The 23,933-nt window shown below is 40.5% G+C and overlaps 1 protein-coding gene across 1 annotated transcript in view; it reads left to right on the forward strand.

The window, feature by feature from the left end:
• PDZD2 (PDZ domain containing 2) overlaps positions 1-23,933 on the forward strand; it is a 196,932-nt gene that overhangs the window by 142,797 nt on the left and 30,202 nt on the right. The window contains exons 6-14 of the mRNA XM_063293175.1: positions 671-791; positions 1,947-2,092; positions 2,549-2,668; positions 3,832-3,946; positions 6,794-6,867; positions 7,568-7,793; positions 10,062-10,179; positions 14,358-14,490; positions 19,490-19,571. Of these exons, the coding sequence (XP_063149245.1) occupies positions 671-791; positions 1,947-2,092; positions 2,549-2,668; positions 3,832-3,946; positions 6,794-6,867; positions 7,568-7,793; positions 10,062-10,179; positions 14,358-14,490; positions 19,490-19,571 (1,135 nt within the window). The remainder of the gene's footprint in view (positions 1-670; positions 792-1,946; positions 2,093-2,548; positions 2,669-3,831; positions 3,947-6,793; positions 6,868-7,567; positions 7,794-10,061; positions 10,180-14,357; positions 14,491-19,489; positions 19,572-23,933) is intronic.

Here is a 23,933-nt window from a genome sequence, read left to right on the forward strand (position 1 = left end):
TAACAACAAACTGCACACCTCTGGCCCTAAACTACTCCATCTCCTAGGAGTATCATCCAATGTGTTGAGGAAAGAAAATGAAGCCCTTGGGGGTGGGAATGAAATCAAGATTTAGCAATGAATGGAAGTCTAGGGGTATGTTCTGTCCTGGGGAGAGAGCCAGTTTCAATAGCATTTGTCTTGATTTCAGTCAGTCATTCAGTTTTGATCTGCAGTGTTCAAAACAGCTTACAATAATCATCAATATGTGAGTGAGTGTGGAAGTAAGGAATGTAAATCCTCTTCCAAACCTCCTTGTAAAAACAGACTGATAGAAGATAAGCAGGAAAGATATGCAGTATCACAATCATCTAAAGTTCAGAAACATGGACCATTCCTTGCATTGATGAAGTTCTCGCTATGAAGTTTTCCCTTCTGAGAAAGTAAGGAGCTTCTGTGTCGTTCAGTTGATTCCTGTGTCCTAAAATGCAGGACAAGGAGAAAAAGCTGGTGGATGTTTTCCCTGATTACAAATCTCAAGCTGCTGCAAGAAGTCCTATTCTGCTTGAGATCCTCCTCATTTGTAGCTTCCTTGGGATAATACATAATTCAGCTATGGAAAGGATGACACATCCTAGAAAACTTGGCTGGATTTTTTAAAATGTCCGTTTTTCCTTTCCTTCTCCTTCAGCTGACACATACAACTGATACAGACAGGTCCTCAGATCCTACAGGTGAGGAGATCTCCAAAGAGAACTGTCAGAGCCCAACTCTTGGAGGTGGCATTCTGAAGTACAGGAGCCGATCTCAAGGTATAGTTACTCTTTTTCATTGGATGAAGAAAGGTGGAAAGATTTGGAAGGCTGCTGAGATCAGGTTTACCAGCATATCTCCTTAAGAGAAGAGTATAGTTCAGAGGAAGAACAAAGGAAAAGCAGCAATGGGAAATATCTTTGCTGGAGTTGTTAAAAACTTCTGATAATTAGAGCTAAGTCATACTGAATTAGATAGGTGTATCATTTTGTTCCCAATAAAGATTAATTTCCTCTACTCTGTCTTTGAGGCTAGATTTTTAAAGTTAAAGTAGTGCTGGGCCAAAATACTTCCGTTTTTCCTTGTTACTACTGTGTTCCTTACCTAGCCATACTTCCATCTCCTTTAGTTATTTAAGGTATTTGTGGTCTCTGGATATGTAATTTTTTAACAGTTCAGAAAAAGTATCTCAGATAAAATCGTGATAAAATGATAATAAGGAGAACGATCAAAGCCTTTAAAAGAATGAAACACAAAGATAGTTATAGCAGCAGTGAAAAAAGAGCCATCAGGAAAACACACCTTGCTGGTCTTCTATGTGAGGACAGAAAAACCAATCAGTGTTGGCAGAGTTTGAAGGCTGTATCAGGTGAACCTCTTCAAAGCAGGTGTTCCACAATCTTAGGACTGTGATTAAGAGAGTCTCTGATCTTCGCACCAGCCTCCAGTTGGTAGGGGGATTTGGAATTGGATTACAGGTGCTGATTGAAGTGTGCAGGACGGAAGGCATGGGAGAAAGTAATTCGTAAAGCTTCTCACTGTCTATCTTTTTGGGGCCTTAAAAGTATGAACCTGCACTTGATTTGATTGGATGCATAAACTGTTTTTCATTTTTTATCTGGAACTCAGATACGAAATAAGAGTTCTGCCTTTTTAAATTGGTAAACAGCACTGTTTGTTTGTGATTAAATAAGTATTTTGATAAAAAGTATGATCTGTCATTTCCTTAATAAATTACCCCTACCCACAAATCCACATGCATGCATACGCACACACACACACAAAGACAAAATTTATTATAGTTGTTCAGATGTTTTAAGAAATGCATCCATCCATCATTTCTCAATGGACAGACAAAATTCCATTAGAACTGACAATCTTAAAAGAGGCTTTGATGTATGTATAATAAATTGTATCTCTGGGTTATTCTTTAGGGGCAGCAACTCGTTTAGAATCTGTGGGAGAAGATGATGAGTTGACAGTAGAAAATGGAGATGTGAATTATGAAATACCAATGAAATATTCCCGGGGAGGCAGAAAACATTCCTTACCACAGCATTTGGACACAGGAACCAGACAGGTGCAGAAGAGGAAAGACACATGGCTTCATTTGAGATATTATAGCTAAATAATTCCTATTTTAGCTGTTGGGGGTTGGTGATGGGAGCAAAGATTAAAAAAACATCCTCAGTCGTGAACCAAAAATGGAAATGGTGTTATGCATATGCAAGCAAAGTTTATCATAGTGCCTCATTTGTATATAGTAGGACGTTTATTTAACTTGAATGAAAAAATACCTTGATTGCAGAAAATGTTTGACAATACTACCTTGTATTCTATGGCACTTAATTTGGTTTATTTTCTACTCTGTTTTCTTTGGTACTTATATATTGGTTTATTTAAGCACTTACAGGTAAAATAAGTAACTGTGATTTAATTACTATTTACTAACTAGAAACCATGGTTAGGCAACCTATAACTGAGATAGAAGCATTTTGGTTCTTTTGCAAATATTATGATCATTTTGTTTCTGTAGGAATATCACATTGTTAAGAAATCCACTCGTTCACTGAGTGCAGCTCAGGTTGAATACCCCTGGCGACTTACACAGCCATCTATTATTTCCAACATTGTTCTGATGAAGGGGCAGGGCAAGGTAAGAACAGTTTAGAAAGGACTTTAAAATGTGTGTGTCTTTATAGGAAGTCTAGGAATTTAAGTCAAGAGCTCTTCTGGGGACCCAAGCTGGATAGAGCTGTTCTAAAATCTATTACAGCAAAATAGATGCTATTCCAGAATTTGGAACCACATAATAGTTGGCACAGTATAGGAAAAAAAGTGGTATCCATAGTTTCTTGAGCATATGGGGTTACTAATGGTAGAAGGTTTTTGGGTCTGTATAAGCGTTGTTCAACCTGTTTAGGATTATTTTAAACTGCAGAGCTCACTTTGTGATTAGAAATTAAGTAGCCTCAGTGTCACAAAAAGTCTTACATCTGTTTTGTCTGGTTGGCCAGCTGTGACCACTCCTGGATAGGGATCATTTGGCCAAGGCGATTCCTGCTGTGTAGCTGCCTTGTTGGATTACTGGGAATGTTAAACTGGGCTGCCTTTGAAGAAGTGTCAGAAACTTCACTGCAGAATTTGGCTGCCAGCATTTTAACAGATTCAGTGAAGTTTGCCCACACCATTCTAATTTTAATTGGACATGTTGCCTGTGCATTTCAGGTCTCATTTCGAGGTGCTGACATGTATGTTTAAAGCAGCCTGCCCACATCTTAAGATATTTTGCTAAGGCTGTATTTCAAACTCTTACATGAAACAATACGGCACACAGATGCTTCTGTTTGTCCTAAAACACAGCATGGCTCTGAGATAGTATATTCTCCCTTCCTTTTAAAACTTTTTTTTCCTTACTGTTTAAGAACAAAGATGAAGAAACCAGATTCAGAGTCTGGGGATGCAAAAACACTGCTGAGTAATGACAGTTAGGTCTTGTCATTATGTGCCCATCTTTTTACTAGATAGAATCAAAGAAGGGACAGCCATGTACAGCAGTATTCCACATAGGCCATGGATAATTGTGCCTCCATGTTTTAAGCATGAATGCTGATTCAAACAAGACAGCTGCTATCTTAAAGGCTACTATTTTTTTTTTAAGTTTGAGATTAGGTTAAAAAATAATAAGCTGTGAACTATTTCAGAGTCATGCTTTTATATAATTTTAGTTTACTTGATCAGATGCTTGTTGTTTGTGATTTGGGAATTTATTGGGTATTTATTTCTCTCCCTCTGCCCTAATTTGTACATATGCTGCAGGGTCTTGGATTCAGCATTGTGGGGGGACAAGATTCTGCCCGGGGTCGTATGGGCATTTTTGTAAAGACAATATTTCCAAATGGGGCTGCGGCTGCCGATGGCAGGTTGAAAGAAGGTATGTTTGCAAAGAACAGATTTCTGTTAGCCTAACCTCTTGCCTAACCTAACTGCTTTCCAAGTCCATATTCACCTATCCTACCTGTTCTTCCTGCCAAACATGCAAGTGGGAAAAAAACTCATGGCCAAGCTGTATAGTGAGTTGGCACAACCTGGCCTTCAAGGTGCTACTCCTTCCATTCTTGGCCAGGAGCAAAAGAAGGAGCAATGATGAATGAACGCTACCATGTTGGGAGCCATGACTTTCTTTGTTCCAGATAGTTCTTCCAGTACTTCAGATGTTTCAGAGGAGAGACATCTGAAATCCTGCTGTTTTTATGCAATATAAACAGAATTTTTCTTGCCAATGGAGAGTGGGGGACAGCTCTTTCCATATTTTGTGTAATGTAATGTGATTATCTGCTGAGACACTAGAAGTAGCCCAAGAAAGAAGGAAAGCAAAAGGCAACAGTGATAGGGGGAGATATGCCCAATTAAATGCAAAATTCCAGAGGTTAGCCAGAAGAGATAAGGAATTATTTTTAGACAAGCAATGCGCGGAAGTGGAAGAAGACAATAGAATAGGAAGGACAAGAGACCTCTTCCAGAAAATTAGAAACATTGGAGGTAAATTCCAGGCCAAAATGGGTATGATCAAAAACAAAGATGGCAAGGACCTAACAGAAGAAGAAGAGATCAAGAAAAGGTGGCAAGAATATACAGAAGACCTGTATAGGAAGGATAACAATATCGGGGATAGCTTTGACGGTGTGGTCAGTGAGCTAGAGCCAGACATCCTGAAGGGTGAGGTTGAGTGGGCTTTAAGAAGCATTGCTAATAACAAGGCAGCAGGAGACTACGGCATCCCAGCTGAACTGTTCAAAATCTTGCAAGATGATGCTGTCAAGGTAATGCATGCTATATGCCAGCAAATTTGGAAAACACAAGAATGGCCATCAGACTGGAAAAAATCAACTTATATCCCCATACCAAAAAAGGGAAACACTAAAGAATGTTCAAACTATCGAACAGTGGCACTCATTTCACATGCCAGTAAGGTAATGCTCCAGATCCTGCAAGGTAGACTTCAGCAGTTCATGGAGCGAGAATTGCCAGATGTACAAGCTGGGTTTAGAAAAGGCAGAGGAACTAGAGACCAAATTGCCAATATCCGCTGGATAATGGAAAAAGCCAGGGAGTTTCAGAAAAACATCTATTTCTGTTTTATTGACTATTCTAAAGCCTTTGACTGTGTGGACCATAACAAATTGTGGCAAGTTCTTAGTGGTATGGGGATACCAAGTCATCTTGTATGCCTCCTGAAGAATCTGTATAACGACCAAGTAGCAACAGTAAAACAGACCACGGAACAACGGACTGGTTTAAGATTGGGAAAGGAGTACGGCAGGGCTGTATACTCTCACCCTACCTATTCAACTTGTATGCAGAACACATCATGCGACAAGCTGGGCTTGAGGAATCCAAGGCTGGAGTTAAAATCTCTGGAAGAAACATTAACAATCTCAGATATGCAGATGATACCACTTTGATGGCTGAAAGTGAAGAGGAACTGAGGAGCCTTATGATGAAGGTGAAAGAAGAAAGTGCAAAAGCTGGCTTGCAGCTAAACCTCAAAAAAACCAAGATTATGGCAACCAGCTTGATTGATAACTGGCAAATAGAGGGAGAAAATGTAGAAGCAGTGAAAGACTTTGTATTCCTAGGTGCAAAGATTACTGCAGATGCTGACTGCAGTCAGGAAATCAGAAGATGCTTAATCCTTGGGAGAAGAGCAATGACAAATCTCGATAAAATAGTTAAGAGCAGAGACATCACACTGACAACAAAGGTCCGCATAGTTAAAGCAATGGTGTTCCCCGTAGTAACATATGGCTGCGAGAGCTGGACCATAAGGAAGGCTGAGCGAAGGAAGATCGATGCTTTTGAACTGTGGTGTTGGAGGAAAATTCTGAGAGTGCCTTGGACTGCAAGAAGATCCAACCAGTCCATCCTCCAGGAAATAAAGCCAGACTGCTCACTTGAGGGAATGATATTAAAGGCAAAACTGAAATACTTTGACCACATAATGAGAAGACAGGACACCCTGGAGAAGATGCTGATGCTAGGGAGAGTGGAGGGCAAAAGGAAGAGGGGCCGACCAAGGGCAAGGTGGATGGATGATATTCTAGAGGTGACGGACTCGTCCCTGGGAGAGCTGGGGGTGTTGACGACCGACAGGAAGCTCTGGCGTGGGCTGGTCCATGAAGTCACGAAGAGTCGGAAGCGACTAAACGAATAAACAACAACAACAAAATGTGATTGTCTTGTAACAAACCATAATCAGAAGCCATCGTTTGTGCCATACCACATTTGGTGAGGAACAAATCTTCACCCAAGGTCGAGACAGGGGTGGGAGCCATAACTAGCCTCCCATTCTCACCCTTAAACCATTCTGAATCCTGAAATTGTATGAGATTTCATCCAACAAAATGCAGCTGTTTTGCTTGTGGTCCATGTATTGTGAGTTGTCCATCCCTGCACAATCTCTTTTTGCTACCATTAATGGAGAAGAATGATTGGTAAGCATTTGTCCTTGTTGGGCTTCCAAAATTCCAAACATTTTTCCAAATGCACAAGATCAAGTAATCTACAGAATGCTTCCAAATTTGTATGTTCTAACAAAAATTCCAGAAGTAACAGTTGTGGCACTTTTTAAATTTAATTTATTTAAGCATAAACAGAAAGAGATAACATATCTTGGAATATAACAATATGAGAACAACTAGAATTCCTTTTAAAGTATTTCTAAAAACAGCATTTCATCCCATCCAAATGTTAATAATGGATTTTTTTTTTTGGTTTTCAGGAGACGAACTTCTAGAAGTTAATGGAGAATCATTACAAGGGTTGACCCATCAGGAGGCTATTCAAACATTCAAGGTAGGTAACAGAATTGCAGACAAGCCTGCCCAGGGATTTTAGTAAGACTGCAAAATTTACAGTACACTCATAATGCAAACAGATCTACCGTGTGTTCAGTATAGCATTCCCTATATCCAACTTACCCAGACTGGTGTCCTTCAGAACTCTCAAAGATCAGAACCAGCCTGATCTTGTTGGCTGGGAAAAATGGAAGTTATAGTACAACACATCTGGATGGCATCTGGTTGGGGAAAGCTGTTATACTTATCTACTTCTTTTTTATATGTTCTATCTTAAAAACAAATTGTCTTGTGACTGAGTGATGTGAAAAGTTGAGTTGAGAAAGGTCGTTTGCTCCTGCATCTTTCTGGAGTTGGTCTCCAAGGCTCCTGGACAAAGCAATATCAATGCAAGGGAAAATAATTTGCTTTGGCATCTACATGCTTCTATGAGCATAGTGGATAGCTTAGGTGTGGGTAAAAGAATATGTTCATAAGATACTATACACATAGGCAACAGGACTTCTAGATCAAGTTGTACAGAATGACCCCATATAAAGATCAACTCCCAACAGATTATCCTTTTTATTCAAGAGCAGATGTGCCACTTAATGATTCCAAGCAAGCTCCAAGTTCTAGATGCGTGATTCATATCTTAGTTTTTGAGCTAAAGGAAGGGCAGTGATACCGTAAACCTAACAATCTTGTTGCTTCTTTAGCAACTCAAGAAAGGTGTGGTGACTCTCACAGTACGAACCAGACTTCGCAGTCCAAGCCTTACACCATGCCCGACTCCCACATTACTGAGCCGATCCAGTTCCCCAAGCTCCAATGCCAGTGGAGGAGCTTCACTCCCCAACAGTGAAGATGGAGATATTTCCTCCTCTAGTCGTAAAGGACCTGGGCCAAAAGACAGAATCGTCATGGAAGTGACTCTAAATAAAGGTTTGAGGAAATATGGCTGTTATTACTCTGGCAAAAATAACCATGGCCTGAAGTGTTGTGGCAAGTCAGAGAAACCTCCTAAGCCAGATTTTAGAAGGGGAAAAATAGAAACAATAATAAGGTTTTAATAAATGTTGGATGTAACTCCTGTAAATCTGAGCTGGGGTGGTTAGTGATTGAAATTTTTGTCTAACATGTCTGGAAGGAACAAAGATGGAAAAAAAATGCTTTGGGGGTGCTGGAAACTGTGCTAGAAGAGCAATTTGTTTTTGCTGAAATCCCAGTGAAATTTATTTCTGTTTGCGGATGGGAAATTTCCAACTTTATATGTAAAAAAAAACATGTACTGTCTTCTGGCTGCCCCATGCAAAATATTAAAATAATCACATACAAGCTGAACTCTGCACGAGTAGATTTAGCACATCACTGGAAGTATTTGTCTAACCGCACTGAGAATGAAGCACATGGGACTTCTTCCTGTTGGATAGGATAGAAGCCAATTCAAGAAATACTTGTGACACCAGGAAGAAATGTGGTAACCAGCTTATTTGGTATGTGGTTAGGTCTAGCTCTGGAGGTCCTTTGCAAGACCTGTGGTCGCTTTCCTGAGGTGGAAGCCCTAAAAATGTAAAGCCACCTTCAAATTGAACTTGACCTTTTGTGATGTTATGGACGTATTCGTGCAGTTTTCTGGGCAGTGTTATGGATATTGCTTGCCTTTGCCTTTTGCATAACATTTTTCCAATTTCCCTGGGATTTCTTGATGGCTCTAATCCAAGGGTTAACCAGGTCCAACCCAGCTTACTTTTTTGAAATCAGCTAGTCATGGAATAAATTGCCACTGAAGTTTAAACAAGTCTCCCCATCATTACAATTTAAAAGGAGGCTCAGAGCATATTTATTTAAAAAGGTACAGATGTCCTTGAGTTTTCCTGGCAGCATTCCAGGAGTGGTTTGCCTTCTGGGTTTTTGTTTTTTTTTTTACTTCCCAGCCTAGCCCAGGAAAGATTAACCATGGCTGAAGCCATATTTATTTCCCCAAGACTTTTGATGGTTTTTATTTTAACTGGGTGTTTTTATTTCTCCTTGTAAATCTGGAGTCCTTAGGGGAATGGGTGGCGTATGCATTTTAAAATTTTGGTAAATAAAAAAGCACCAGGGATGTAACAGGGAGTGGGGGGACAGGGACAGGAAAGACATCCTCTCATAGCTACTTTCTTGGATCAGCTGGATTTCAACCCTCTTCCACCACTGGAAGTCCACAAGGCCAACAGTTTCTTCATTTTTCATTCCAAATAATCTCAAAGTGAATAATGATGGGGTAATTTAGAAAGGGAGCCTCCTGCCTCCACTGAAATGAGGTGCCTGTTCCTTAAAATCACTTCAGAATTGCTTCCATATCCTTCTCAGATTTAGAAGAATTTATTGTATTTATCTCGGTTGGCTTGGAGTTTCCTATCTTATAATTGTTTTTCATCCTCTTCCCTTCTTCTCTGCCCCTCTGAGCTCTTCCCGTGGCTTCCCCTGTCCTTTCAAGTCTTTCAAACTGTATTAGCCGAATTGTTGTATTTTACTAATGTGACTGGTGGAGGGGAAAGTGCTCTGATTAAAAACAACAGGAAGAACAAATCAGGCTAATAAACAAGCGTTGAGTAGAAAAGCAGGTTAAATCTGGTTTAAATTTATAATACATATCCATATAATCCTAGCCAGCTTTTGCAAAGAATTTCCAGTTTGACCCTGGAAAGATATTTCATCATTATTTCAAGTCCGAGAATAAGAAGGGTACATTTCACATGGAGAATAAACAAGGAAAGTGTTTGTAATGGCTTCTTTTATTACATTTAGGTCTTGGGCATAAGCACGTCTGGGGTGATGACAAGAATCTGAATTTTTTCCACTTCTGATCAGCTTCCATCAGGCTGTCTTGATCTGAGGGATGAGTGAGATGAAGGGGAAGAGGCAAAGCCAAATGAAGAAAATACAGCAACAGAGAGGAGCATAGTCCTCATTGCTCTGAAGTCATCCTTACAAGCCTTTGTAGGAAGGAGGAAACTGCTCCTGATCCACTCTGGCTTATTGCTGTGGGTGACTAGGATCTGGTTCAAAGGCTCAGTAGCCAATTCAAGATCTATGGGTACTACAGAAGTCCTGTCTTTCAGATCCTTTTATAGGTTCCTACAAAGGACAATGTTACCTTTATCCCTTGTGGCTATTCCAGTGAACAGTAGGTTAAACTCTTCTCACCTTGTTTTCATTTCATCACAGAACCTGGGGTTGGCCTGGGCATTGGTGCTTGCTGCCTCACCTTGGAGAACAGCCTTCCAGGTATATATATTCACAGCTTGGCTCCAGGATCCGTTGCTAAGATGGATGGAAGGTTAAGGTCAGTCCTGAACTGTTTTTTTAAAGGAGGTTTTCTCCCACCATTTATTTATTTCCTCCCTCCCTCCCTCCCTCCCTCCCTCCCTCCCTTTCTTTTAGAGGTCACCCAGCACAAGACTCTGGGTAGCTTATGACATGAAAAGCAGAGAACAGTAAGACAGTGGGAACAAAGGTCATACGAGTCCAGAAGATAGAAGTTACTTAATTAGATAAAATTCTATCTGTACCTGCACTGTTGTTTTCAGTGCAATGGGCATGCCCATTCATAATAAGGGCAATTGGGGCACTTGACACACCTTGGATTCCCACCCACCCACCCCACCTGCATTGCCATGGCACCAATGGCAGATACTAGAGCACCAGCCAGCAGGGCAGAACTTCCTCCCATTAACTAGCAATTTTTCTGGCTGAAAGCCCCCACCCCTCCTGCTGGGCATAGAATTAATAGATAGGGTACCTCCTCCTATGCCTAGGAGCACAACATGATCTAGAGGCTTCTCCAAACCTATTTGCTGCCCCTTTCTCTTTTCAGCCCTTATCTGGCAGGGTGAAGAGACCTAGGGAAATGATCTTGAGGAGATATGCAAGAACTGTGACCTAGGTGGAAGGGGCTGAAACGTATTTTAAGTTCAGAACTACGAGATAACATTCGGAAGCAACTCAGGCGGATGCCTCCCTAATTCACTGAACTATAAGAAGGAGGAGGAGATACAGCACAATTAGACTTGCCAGATTCTGTTATTGGAGCCAATCTCAATAAAAGTAGTTGTAACCTTCCTGTGGAGTTGATTTCCTGGTCTGGTCTACCTTGTGGGGCTGACCCAGTGGTAGAAAGGGCTCGTAGTGAGATCCCTGTTACGTTCAAAACACCACAGCAAACCCAGACCATGTTTCTGAACCCTTAGGAAATGAACTTCCCATAGTTTCTGGCAATCCAAGACACTGTATGCTTGGCCATGACTGTGGTCTAATGGCAGTTCTGGATATCTCTAGGTATTTCTTCATTTTTTCATTTTGTTTCTTTTTGTGTCATATTACGACACAGTATGGCAACAATTTATTGCTAGGAGCCGGGCAGCATACAAATTTAATAAATTATTGTTACAGGTAGTCCTTGCTTAACAATGCTAATTGAGACTGGAAACTCCATTGTGAAGTGATACAGTCATAAGTCAAAAAACCACATGACCACAGTGCTTAGCAACAGCAGTTCTGGCAGTCCCAGTTGCTGTCATTAAGCAAGGACCACGCAGGTTATTAAGCGAGGATCTGACGTGACCACGACTTGTGACTTTCTGCCAGCTTCCCTATTGCCTTTGCTTGTGGGAAGCTGGCAGGGAAAGTCACAAATCCTAATCATGTGACCATGGGATGCTGCACTAGCTGTTAAGTATGAGGACTGGTTGTAACTACTATTTGTTCAGTGCCGTAATAAGTTTGAACAGTCACTGAATAAGTGGCTGTTAAATGAGGACCCACTGTATTATTAACTTGGGAGGGACATTGGGCTCCACATCCAAGGTCTTTAGACCTCTTTCTGGCCTTGGGGCCACAGTTTCTGCATCCTCAGGTTAAACGCTTTCATTTCAGTCCTACAAAATAAGTGGGCTACTTAATTGCTGAAGGATTTTAGACTAGATATACATCACTTCTGTGAGTCCTGGAAAACTCAGGTCATACTCATGTATTTTATATTTTGGATTGGTAGATAATACCAGAATCTTTAAAACCTGAGTTTTGGCAGCTGTGGAAAAAGGTTTAGTGATCATCTAAGGTAGTGGTCTTGAACCTGAATGTTTCCAGATGTCTGTATAACTCAAAACTATACAGATGTGAAGAAACTGATTGTAATATTTTACAGACCATTCCCTTAAAATATATGGATGCTGCTGGGATTTCTAGCCCTTGTATCAGGAGGAAATGGACATGGCTTTTCACCATTTCTTTTCTATTTGTAAATCTTCAAGATGGATCTCTGAGCTTAGAGTCTTAAGCATCAATAAACTCACTGAAGGAAAAAAGAATCCAAATTATTGGTACATTATGTTGTTGTTATTAAACTCATTTCCAGGCTTCCATCGGAAGAAACACTGAGATGGCCTTACTATAATAATAATGGAATTAAAAAGTGGTCAGAGGAGACTACAATGGAAACATCAAAAACCCAGCAACAAAAATGCAGATCATCAATTGTACAATCCCAAATTCCTTTTGAAAGGACTACATTTTTAGGGTCTTCCAAATACAGTGATGGAATCCCAAATAAGCCTTTGCATAGTTAAGGTGCCATAACTATTCCCACCAACTTGACTTTGGATGGTGGTGGTTGGAAGGAACAGGAAGCAGGGCTTATGTTAAGCTGAAGGCTTGGATATTCATTTGTATTTTACTAAATTACATCTATATCCAGTTTTCTTCACACAGTCTCAAGGCATTTTGATTCTCATAGCCTTCCTGGGAGAAGGTAGGCACAGAAGTAGTGATTGGCCTAGACCAGCCTTTCTCAACTTTTTGACCCTAGAGGAACCCTGGAAATATTTTTCAGGCCTCGGGGAACCCCTGCACATTCAGGCTCAAATATAGGTCAGAAATTACAAAATTATTATATTCATTTCATGTGTAGGCCTGTATATATGCACTAAACTTGTTCTCAAACTAAAAATAAAGAATGAAACTTACCTCTTTAATGTGAAGTTCCCAGAAATTGAAATAATTTTTTAAGTAAATTGTGATCTCCCAGGGAACCCCTAGTGACCTCTCGTGGAACCCCAGGGTTCCACAGAACTCTGGTTGAGAAACCTTGGTCTAGGCTTATATAGCAGACTTTATGGCTGATTGGGATACAAATCTGACTATTTGCAATCTTTGGTCAATATTAAGTGTTATCTCTAGTTAATGATTTAATTTTTTTAGTCCATATTTGTACTTCCCACGTGAATGGAATACAGATTGGAGTGGAAATACCCTGCTGTGTTTTTATGATACAATTTGGAGGTTGTACCAAAGTATACAAAAAATTACAGATTTTACCCTATAATATGTGTAGAACTCACTGAATATTCATTTAAATAATTACAAAAACAGGTTGGGGGGAAATAAAAAGTGGTAATATATGGACCTGCTACAATTAGAAAATAGTCTGATCTATCCATGCTGTTCTCCAGCTAAACTGCAAGGAAAATGTGTCTGTGTATGGGAAATGCCTGCTTAAAATTGTGGAGCTGCAGACTAATCAGAATCAGCTGTTTTGTGCTACATGACCTTTACTGATTTAGATCAAAGCAGCATTTTCTAAACTTGGTTGTAACATGTTTTCTCCTCTGTAAAAAATCCTACTGATCCTTTGCATGGATGTGGTAGATTGGCCCCCATGGCTCCCTTGAGCAGAGGATCCCTAAGTCTCCCCCCTCCCCAAATTTCTACTGCATTTTTCCACACTCCTGGGGAGACGCTACTCAGTATGCTGCTACCATCTACTTTAATGGGATGGAGGAGTAGAATTTAGTTTTCCTTGTTTACTCACAAGGAGGAATGTGGCAAATGTTGTCTGCCTCTCTTAGTAACATAGCCAGGCTGGAAAAGTGCAGTAAAGGTAAAATGCTTCGAAAATGAAGGTGCTGATTCCACAAAGGAATTCAAGTCTTTTATTATATACATAAAGGTTGAGGAACTAAAGAGAGTCAAAAGAGAACTAAAGGAGAAAGGAACACAAAGAAGAATTGAACAACTAATTTGGAAGAAGGAGCTGGTTGGTCCCTTAGCCAGGATCACACAGACACAAACAAAACAAGATCCCAACAGCCCAGATCAGTCTATGAAGCAAAGTTAAATCTATTTCACGACTAGAAAAGTAATTTCACAGCTCCAATGATTCCTAGCTAGTTATGCAGTTTTGAGGGTTCCAACCCAGATCTCCAAGGATTGGGGCTTGTTGCTTAGCTGGCTTTTAGCCCCACCTGGAGAAAAGCCCACCTGAGAAGGGATTCTCCCACTCTTGATTGGACCTTCAGAGTTTGATTCCTTTTCCCCCCAGGTTCTTATGTTCAAGAGGTTAAACTGAGGTTTATAGTTAATTTGTAACTGTTTTCTGTCTGTGCTCTTTGTGATGAGGTGTCTCCCTCTTCCCTACGTCCTGTCTGTGAAATGACACCATTAAAGTAGATGTCTTTCTTTCTTTAGCCGTGGTGATCAGATCCTGGAAGCAGATTCAGTCAGCTTGCGTCATGCAGCGCTGAGTGAAGCTTATGCCATCTTGAGTGAATGTGGTCCAGGCCCGGTTAGCCTTATTGTTAGCCGTCATCCTAACCCTAAGGTATTTATTTATTTATTATTCAAATTTCTGTCACTGCCCATCTCCCCCAAACATGGGGACGCTGGGCGGTTTACAATAAAATTAATCATTTAAAACCATCAACTCGTAATGGAATGGAATAGAGTGGAATGTATTCAGTTCTTTCTGCAGCTTTTTCCCCTGAACTTTGTACAATGGTTTTACATGTAAAAAAGTATATTATACAGAAGAACACCGATGCATCTTTAGCTGAATTCCTGGCAGTTCCAGTTCACAAGCTTATTTCTGAGCAAGGTGCTTGATGACCTCAGTTTAAAAAATAGCAGTGTTGGTGTTACAGATCAGTGCAGGATTCCCCAATCTGTTATGTGCCTGAGTGGATCAACCCCATTAACACCCTTGTAGCATGGTCAAAACCCATGATGGCTGGAGCTGTGATAATTGACATCCAAGACTTCTAGAAAACCTGGGTTACTGTATTTTAATTTGTTCCTCACAATCTAGTAACATAAGTGTTAGTTTTTTTCGGGCCCTAAACAGCCTGATCACTGTTAAATCGTAGGGAGTAACCATGCTGCTTTATACTTTTTACTGTTTCTGCACTTCTTTGTTGTGTAAATAGTCTACACCACTCATTTTATGATTTATTCTGGCCCCCTGGGGCAGAATCAGGCAATCTCTTTGTCCTCCATATACCTCAGACTAAGACTCCCACAGTCCATTGCTATTGGCCACACTGGTGAGGGTTTATGGAAATAGATGTTTAAAACATCTGGAGGATACCAGTTGTCTATCCCCTGTGTTAGGATATAGCAAAGGGCCTTTTCTGTATTTGCACTTGTTTATGTTATGGGGGCAGTGAAGCAAAAACAAGGCAGAGGTAATTATTTCTTGTATATAACTTATGCCGATATTCTTATATAAAGTCTGACTGATGAGATTTCTCTGTGTCAAAAGTCATAGATTCTGCAGCCTGGTTCACACAAAACTCAAAGCCATAATCTATTTGGGGCTTTCATAAAACAATGCATGAACCTGCCTGTCATGGTTATTTACTGATTTGCTGATATTTATATTCATTTTATATTCTGTTGTTTTCCAAAGAATCCAGAAAACATCTGTGGCTTGTTCAGGTTCAGCAAAACTTGGTTTTTAAAAATTCTGGTTTTTCATCATGTGTGAATTCAGCTGTAAGGCATCTAGTTTGCCTATATAGTCAGTATAAAGGGAAAGAAAACCACTCTCCACCCCTGTATTATTTATATGGCTCATTCTGTTCAAGGATTTGTATCCTTTGAAGTCCTAGAGTAGAACATGAAGATGCTTTGTTTCTACAGAAGATCATAGGAAAAATAGGTCTTGTCCTGCGCTCAGATATAAGCACATATAAAAAACTCACAAATTAATACTAAGATCACACATTGATTGGGGAGGGGCTCTTCTTCCTACCTATAAAGGAATTTTCAAAGAAAATTCATATCAGGCTGATTTCCAAAGCATATTCTGCTAGTAAGTAAAGACTTGAATGTTTTAGATAGTCCAGTTTTTTTTAGAGATTACTTTTCACTGTTTTGCACTTAGTTATTGTTCTAGTTTGTATATATAAAATTCTATCTCTTTGTTGTTCCTGTATTAAATTTGGGATGTTACTCTTACCCTTTAAGTCACTTTCTATTTAATTTTATAGACAATGTTATGGACACAAACTATCCTTCTTTAAATATACCTATTTTTATAGCTAATCTACATTCCATCAGATAGAATGTTTTTGTTCCCAAATTACCTGGTATTCTTTCTTCTTTTTAAGTATTCCAAAACCAATGCCACAGAATATATTTTTCTATCTTCTTTGTTCTTTTGGGTGAATGTGTCTCTGAAAGCTGATTTAAACTACTAAGTTTGCTTTGGAATGTGTAGAGTTCCTTCCAGTAAAAGGAGTGTGGCTTGAGTTTTGAGTTACGCTGGCGTCAAACAAGGATTGGTTTTACATATACAACCCTTTCCTTTGCAGTTTCTACCTTCAAATCCAAATGCTGCTGATGGCTTCTTGGAGGTTAAAGTGTCCCACATCCATTTTTTTAAATAGCTGGACAAGGAAAAGGAAACAACAGCAGCAATGTTTCTTTGCAGATCAGTTCAATTAGAACCATAGAATTGGAAGGCATCTTAGAGGTCCACTAGTCCAACCCCCTGCTCAGTGCAGAATCCATTAGAGCAGGGTTCTTCAACCTTGGCAAAGCTGGCTGGGGAATTCTGGGAGTTGAAGTCCGCACAGCTTAGAGTTCCCAAGGTTGAGGAACCCGGCGTTAGAGTATCTCTGACAGTGGACCATCCAGTGTCCTAACTGCCAGGAAACACGCTGAGACAAGGAACTGGTCTCTAATGTTTTATTGCTTGTACATAACAGGAATCCTAACAAACTGAAGAAGTGTGGGAAAACCCCAGCCATATAAACCCCAAAGGTTAAGGCGGTTCCGATCTGTGTCCCCTTGAATGGCTACCTAATTCCTCAGTGCTACGCATGCGCTTAACAGTCTGGATGGGAGCCCCCTGCTCGCCATCCTTACTCATGACATTCAGACTCTGTTTGAAGACTTCCATCAAAGGAGAGCTCACCACTTCATGGACCAGCCTATTCTATTGGCAGCTCATAGAGCCAGATAATTCCTCCTGGCGTATAGCCTGAACCTCTTTCCTTGTAATTTTAACCTGTTGGTTTTGGTCCTGCCTTCTGGGGAAATAGACACTAAATCCATTCTTTCCTCTCTGTGAAAACTTTCAGATATTTGAAGACTAGAGGAGTCTGCAAAGGGTCTGGGGTGGGGTGCAAATGACGGAAGTGGTGTTGTGTCATTGTGATGCAAGCTCTTTCCCTTTTGTATGTGCATTGTGATGTCATATTCACATACAACAAAGCACCAGATCCTGTGATTCCATCTGTTGAAGACTGCTGTTGTATCTCCCTTTAATAATCTTTTCTGTGGGTTATATACCCCCAGATTCTTTAGCTGCTCTTCAAGCAAATGTGCTTATCTAGTGGGAATTTACTTCCTCTCCTTCCCCACTCCTTCCCCCTCAAGGCCCCAGATCTACTAACTCCCTAGAGAAGTTCTGCGGAGGGAAAGGGCAAAGGGGCTGCAGGAGGAAGATCCATCAGCAGCATCTGTTTCACTGGCAATCTTTGTGCATCTAGGAGACACAAAAGAATCAGATCCATGATGGTTTCTGGGAGATCGTTGGGGGAGTTGCATGGAGTGATATTTTGATGTTGGGGGAGCTAAGGCAAAATAAGTGCATTATATCTAGGAGGGGTTCAACACACTACATTTAAATTTTTGCACGTAAAAAGATGTAAATAGTGTACTGCTAAAACTTGGAGTTTTGCTGCAACCTTATTTTTCTTCTTAGTGTTTTTCCTGCGCTATGGCTGGGTCCGCTTGTTGGCATATCTGCAACCTCAGCTGTGCAAATTTAGAAAACGGCAGAGGGGTGAAAGAACTCAACTGGTACACACCACAGGTTGTCATCAGTACTCCAGTGGATGCCATAATTAGATCCAACCCTCAGAAAATGTAGAAAATAACAACAAAGGCCACTGATCAATTTAATTATGTGCTATCAAGTTGGTGTCTACTCTCAACAACCACAAAGAGACATTCTTTATGTCTTCCAGTGGTACATCCATTGCTATTATAATTGAAAAACAAAGACCATGCAATTAATAACATCAGATGAGTAGATGGTTTACAAAACTAATTGTTCTCAGAGCTGCTACGTGTTTGAAGGAGCATAAGCCAAGATATTCTTTGGTGGCTTCCATTTTTGTCATCTAGTTCAGAGAGAATTTTTTGGCTCCTGATGCCACTCCATGTGGTGCTAGGTGGAACCCTTTTAATTTCCTGCATGGCCACAAAGCAAACCTAGACTGGGGCACTGAAACGAATGAATGAATGAATGAATGTGGCTGAAATCAACCCCTTGGTTATGCTTGGGTTGACAGGTCAGAAGAAAGACTTGAGAACAGCAACACCCTGGTAGATGCTTAAAAATGCCAAGTATCTCAAATAATATTTCGGTTATCTGATATTTAGCAATAAATGTTAGCTTTATGTTAATTTGCAAGTAATCTACTTCCTTTAGGATTTGATAAAGCCACTTACTTACTGAGATATTGGATAATAGACATGTGTGCGCGCGCACATGTGCGTGCTCGCCTTTAAGTCAGTGTTGACTCCTGGACAAGCCCCTGCAGTTTTCTTGGCAAGATTGCAGAAGTGGTTTGCCATTGCCTGCTTCCTAGGGCTAAGAGAGAGTGACTGGCCCAAGGTCACCCAGCTGGCTTTGTGCCCAAGGTGGTACTAGAACTCATGGTCTCCCGGTTTCTAGTCTGATGCCTTATCCACTACCCCAAACTGGCTCTCTTAAAGCAAATTAATTATTGTGATATATAATCACACAATTGTTGTAGAGGCAGATTATTGATTACTAAGTATTGTATTTCTGTAACAATTGTACTTTTCACATGAGAAGAATCTTTGCAGACAATATTATATATCCTGGTCTGTCCGCAGGGTGTGGTCAAAAAAGTCAAGATAGCAGCCACGATGGTGTGATCAAAGCTCTGCCTATTTTTTTATGTACATCATACATGGTCACTATCTTGACTTTTGGAACCACAATCTTTACCAGAGTTCTTGGATTCGTATTAGCATCTTACCCTGGATGCAATCTTCCCTGGACAGTTTGGCTGGCTCCTATGAGTAGTCTCATAGGATCCTGAATAAAATGAACATTTGTAACAGCCTGTCTTCTTTTACAAAATGTAGTAGCAGAAGGCTTTACTTCAAGATGATGATGATGATGATGATGATGATGATGATAATAATCTGTGTTACACAGCGTACATCAGCATCTTCAAGATTTCTGTTCCCCATAGAAAAAGAATGCACATAAACTTCGAAGTGATGCATTTTGTTGTTACTGCGTACATCTTAGGATCCTTTCTTCAATTTAATATTAGGTTTCTGAACAGGAGATGGATGAAGCCATTACACGAACCACCCACAGAGAAAACAGGGATGTCTCTTCTCCTCAAGCCTCAGGTATTCATCTATTTCTAAAATTGCATCAGATCTGGCTCTTTATTTACAGCACAGAAATATCCCTAGAAAGTTTGTTCTGTGCACGTTTTATGCAAAGGAATGTTACATTCTATTTCTAGAATTAATTGGACAAATAAGCAGGGGTATCTGCTGGGGGGCGGGCAAAAAAATCGAGATGGTGGCCACAGCTGTGCTATCAAAGCTGTTCTTTTTTTTTTTACTACACACACACACAGCAACTGTAAAAAAGAAAATTGTTAGGGATCAGTTGTAGCTGGACCACTGCAGCTTCTGGATCTGTTAAATTACTACCTCAGCACAGTAGTTTGTAGGATTGGCTCTTATTTACTTTTAATATCTTGGTTAGGCAGGAGGTTGTTCTAAAAAATGACCATCTTTTCCCTATGTTATTGATAACATTTAGTATTATATAATAGCGAACTTCATCTTTGCTGAAAAGGTGAACTGAGTCATTACTCCATATATGTTTAGAGCCAATCTTTTTCATCAAAATGCAATGGAATAAAATGGAGTGAAAAAATATTAAATATTATTTTCACTCAGGTGCTTACATTGAATATAAAACAATTCATGTATCAGTATTCAGCAAGGGATGATGAACGAAGTAAGAGGTTTATCACTTTTTCCAGGCTGAGAGGCAGACTCGTCCTGTAACTGATGAGTAAGTGAATGGGGACAGAACTAATTGACATTTGAAGTTCGATTTTATTTAATTGACATTTGAAGTTCATCGAAATTATATTATTTAAATTCATTTAACTAACCTTGAAGTTGTTACCATCACTCTGCTGTTGGAGAAGTAACTCAAGAGTTGGAACAATAACTCATATGGTTTGGTCTTACCCTTTTATTATTGGGTTCGGACTGACGTCAACAGCATTATTAATAAGACTCTGGATCAGTGTTAAAGAGATGTGTATTTCATTCTTGGCTATATCTTCACTATATGGAATCTTTCAACATATCAAGAACTGTGGATTTTTCAAGCATGGGGTTATACAACACCTGGAAGGAGAAATTTACACTTGATTTGCAGCGAAGGATTGCTGATACATGTTGTTTGTCAACAGATGAAATAGTCCTTTTTGATAAGAGGGCAAGGAAGAAAGTTTAACCAATATGGCTAAAAGTTTTGGAAGTTTTCTTCTGTTTATAACATAATTTCCATCCCTACTTTTCCTTTTTCTTTATTGCTATGCTTGTCAGTTCTGAGGTTTGTGGATTCTTTATTTACCTTGCATGTATTTGAATTTTTCTTTTTCGTTTTTGATTATAACAAAATAAAAAATAAATAAATTCAGTTAATACAACAGTTCCACATGTATTCAGTAGCTTGGCCTTTTAGCCACATCAAAAATTACCATTTGTTGTCACTTAGAAATGAACGATTGCTTTTGAAGGCAGTGTGTAACCAAGTCTTTGAATTGAGTATCCCTGAAGTAGGGGACCAGCCCTGTTTGCTAATATGAGAATCCATTCATGGTGGTCAAAGTCTCCTAAAACTAGATTGGCTCAAAATGCCTCACAGTGCATTCTTCTCCTGCTGCCGAGTGTAGAGCAAAGGGGGATTTTCCTCCAAACATAACAGAAAAAGACAAGCTGGGCTGACCTTTTATGCTGCACTGAAAAGCAGAACCCTGCTCCGCTGGTGCTGATCACAGAGCAGTGGGCTGGTCTAGCAACAGGACTGGCTGGCTGAAAGTAGCTGGGGTACTCCAACTTTTCATGGCCAATATTGCCTCTTTCTGTACTTGCTGCCAAGAGGGGAAAGATGTGGTCAGTGCAGCAATAGGAAACGGAGGAGAGGAATGCCTCATCCCTTGCTCCCCTTTTGTTCTGCACCGTTGGCTCTGTTGATGCTGGCTGTCCTGGAGGAGAAAAACTTTCTTGGCTAGCCAGCATCATCAGACTCTAGATCCTTTGGAGGAACTGATCCAACACTGAAATCCTCTTGGGTAGAGTTAGAATTCAAGGGGCCTAATTTTCCTTTGGGTTCGAACAGCCACAGGCTTATAGCTTGCTAGCTGGGATCTGTGTGCTACTCTCTGCAAGTCAGTGAGCAATGCAAATTGTGCAGACATTTCTAAAAAGACAATGAAGAAGCCAGCCTTCCCTCCCACTAAAGTCAGACAGCCTGGGGGTAGAGCCTATGTGCGTATTATTTTGCAAGCTAAAGTCTTCTCTGCTGAACCCAATTGTTTTTAACAGGAAATCTGCCCAAAAGTCCATCTCCAGGCGTGAAGTCTAAACAGACAGAAGCCTCCTCACCCTTGAGTTGGACAATGAAGCGTTTCTTGGAGCCAGCGAGTCGGGTAAAACTATTGAAATTCCACCACAAGATTTTAAAGGAAGGGGGTTGTGTTGTTTGAAAAAGCTGGGGCTTCCTTGCACACACATACCCACTGGTGTCCTCCAAACCAAAGAAGGTGCCAGTGGTTCTTCAGTTTCTTATCTTGTAGATAGAGCAGGGAGGGGAGAAGCAGTGGAACGCATGGGGAGGAAGCTGGATTTTCTCATTTTGTTGTATTGTCCCACTAGGGATCCCTTTGTTAAACGACTGTTGCAGAGGTTGTGCTTTCACAAGAAGAAAGTACCCAGACATGCAAGACCTGCCACAAAGTTCCCATACATGATAGAGCAGAGCACCCCTTTCCATTCCTAGCTTGACCACTTCAAATAGTAAAGTCCCTGGAGGTCACCTTGTCTGCCCAAAGGTTTCTGTGCACATTCAAGCAAATGCAAAAGGTCCTCTTCTGCAAAATGTGTCAGGGTCAGAAACAGAGATGGTAGAGCCTGCATTCCCATCCTTGCTCCCCGCCCTTATTTTTTTTTTTAAGCTTTCATGTGTTCAGGGAGAAGGCTGACAAAGAATTACATTCAGTTTAAAAGCCAGACTTTTCCACATTAAGGAGCAATCGCTAATTCATTTTCCACTTTGGTTTCCAGTCTTTTCTTTGTTCCATGTTGTTAATTAGAATGAGTCTCGTTTTCCTGGGACAACTAGCCCATCTCCAGCCTAAAAACCTATTTTTGCTTGAACGCTAAGCAGCGTTAAAGGCAACTGAATAATTTGGAAATTAATCAAATGGTGATAAAAACAGTGGTGGAATCTAGATCAGTGTTTCTCAACCTTGGCAACTTTAAGATGTGTGGACTTCAACTCCCAGAATTCCTCTAGATCAATGGTTCAGTCTGTGCTGGCTGTGGAATTCTGGGAATCGAAGTCCACACATCTTAAAGTTGCCAAGGTTGAGAAACACCCATCTAGAGGAATGAACCATTTGAGCAAGAGAAACAATAGGAAAGATAGCAAGAACTTTTAGTATGGATGATCTTTAGGTCTTGGGAATTGATTGCTACGGCATCTCATTTTCTCTTTCTGTATTTATTTCAGCAGGGGTCCATCAACTCTGAAACGGAGTTTTCACAATACTTCTTACAAGATGGGGCAAGCCAGTTGTCTCTCTCAGAGGCCACAGTGACTGGATCCAGTGACGAAGAGCAGTGTCGACCCAAGAGTAGGAACAGTTCCCTAGAAGAGGGCTTTCCTTCTCCTGGCATTCCACGTAAGCTGCAGGGATACTGTAATGCAATACAAAGAGGCACGGTAGTACTTCCAGCGTTACTGTCCTCTGTGGCATAGAATGCAATGACGCTGTCTAAATGTACTATCCTTAATCTGCCTGATAACCAGAGTTCGCTGAGAAGATTGCAGAACTATTTAAAAGACTAAAGAAACAGTAGAAGGGTAATGCATATGTATGAAATAAATAACTCGGGAAAAAATGCATGCAAATAAAAATTAATAAAAACTATTCTATCATCCACCCATCCATTCTTCCTATTGGTTAGAGCCAGTTTGGTGTAGTGGTTAAGGCACCAGGTCAGAAACCGGGAGACTGTAAGTTCTAGTCCTGCCTTGGGCATGAAGCCAGCTGGATGACCTTGGGCCAGTCTCTCTCCCTCAGCCCTAGGAAGGAGGCAATGGCAAACCACTTCCAAAAACCTTGCCAAGAAAACTGCAGGGACTAATCCAGGAAGTCATCAGGAGTCAACACTGAGTTGAGGGCAGACACATGCAAATAGGTGCATAAAATCAAAATAGCACTGTACAAATTATAACATGTGTTTCAGCCTGGTCTCCAAGAGTGTCTACCTGGGAAGAACATTCCATAAATGGAACCCCACAATTGAATGGGCTCCCTTCTTTTGAGGTCCCAAGTACAGTTGCTGCAACTAAAAAGACACCCTCCCCGCTGGTTTCCCTCTTGTTTTTTTTACAAGGTCATTTTTACTTTTGCCTAGGGAGAGAATCGTAAGAATAGGGAGGAATCTGGAAAA

Source organism: Candoia aspera, chromosome 2 (genome assembly GCF_035149785.1).
Source record: "Candoia aspera isolate rCanAsp1 chromosome 2, rCanAsp1.hap2, whole genome shotgun sequence".
NCBI lineage: Eukaryota > Metazoa > Chordata > Lepidosauria > Squamata > Boidae > Candoia > Candoia aspera.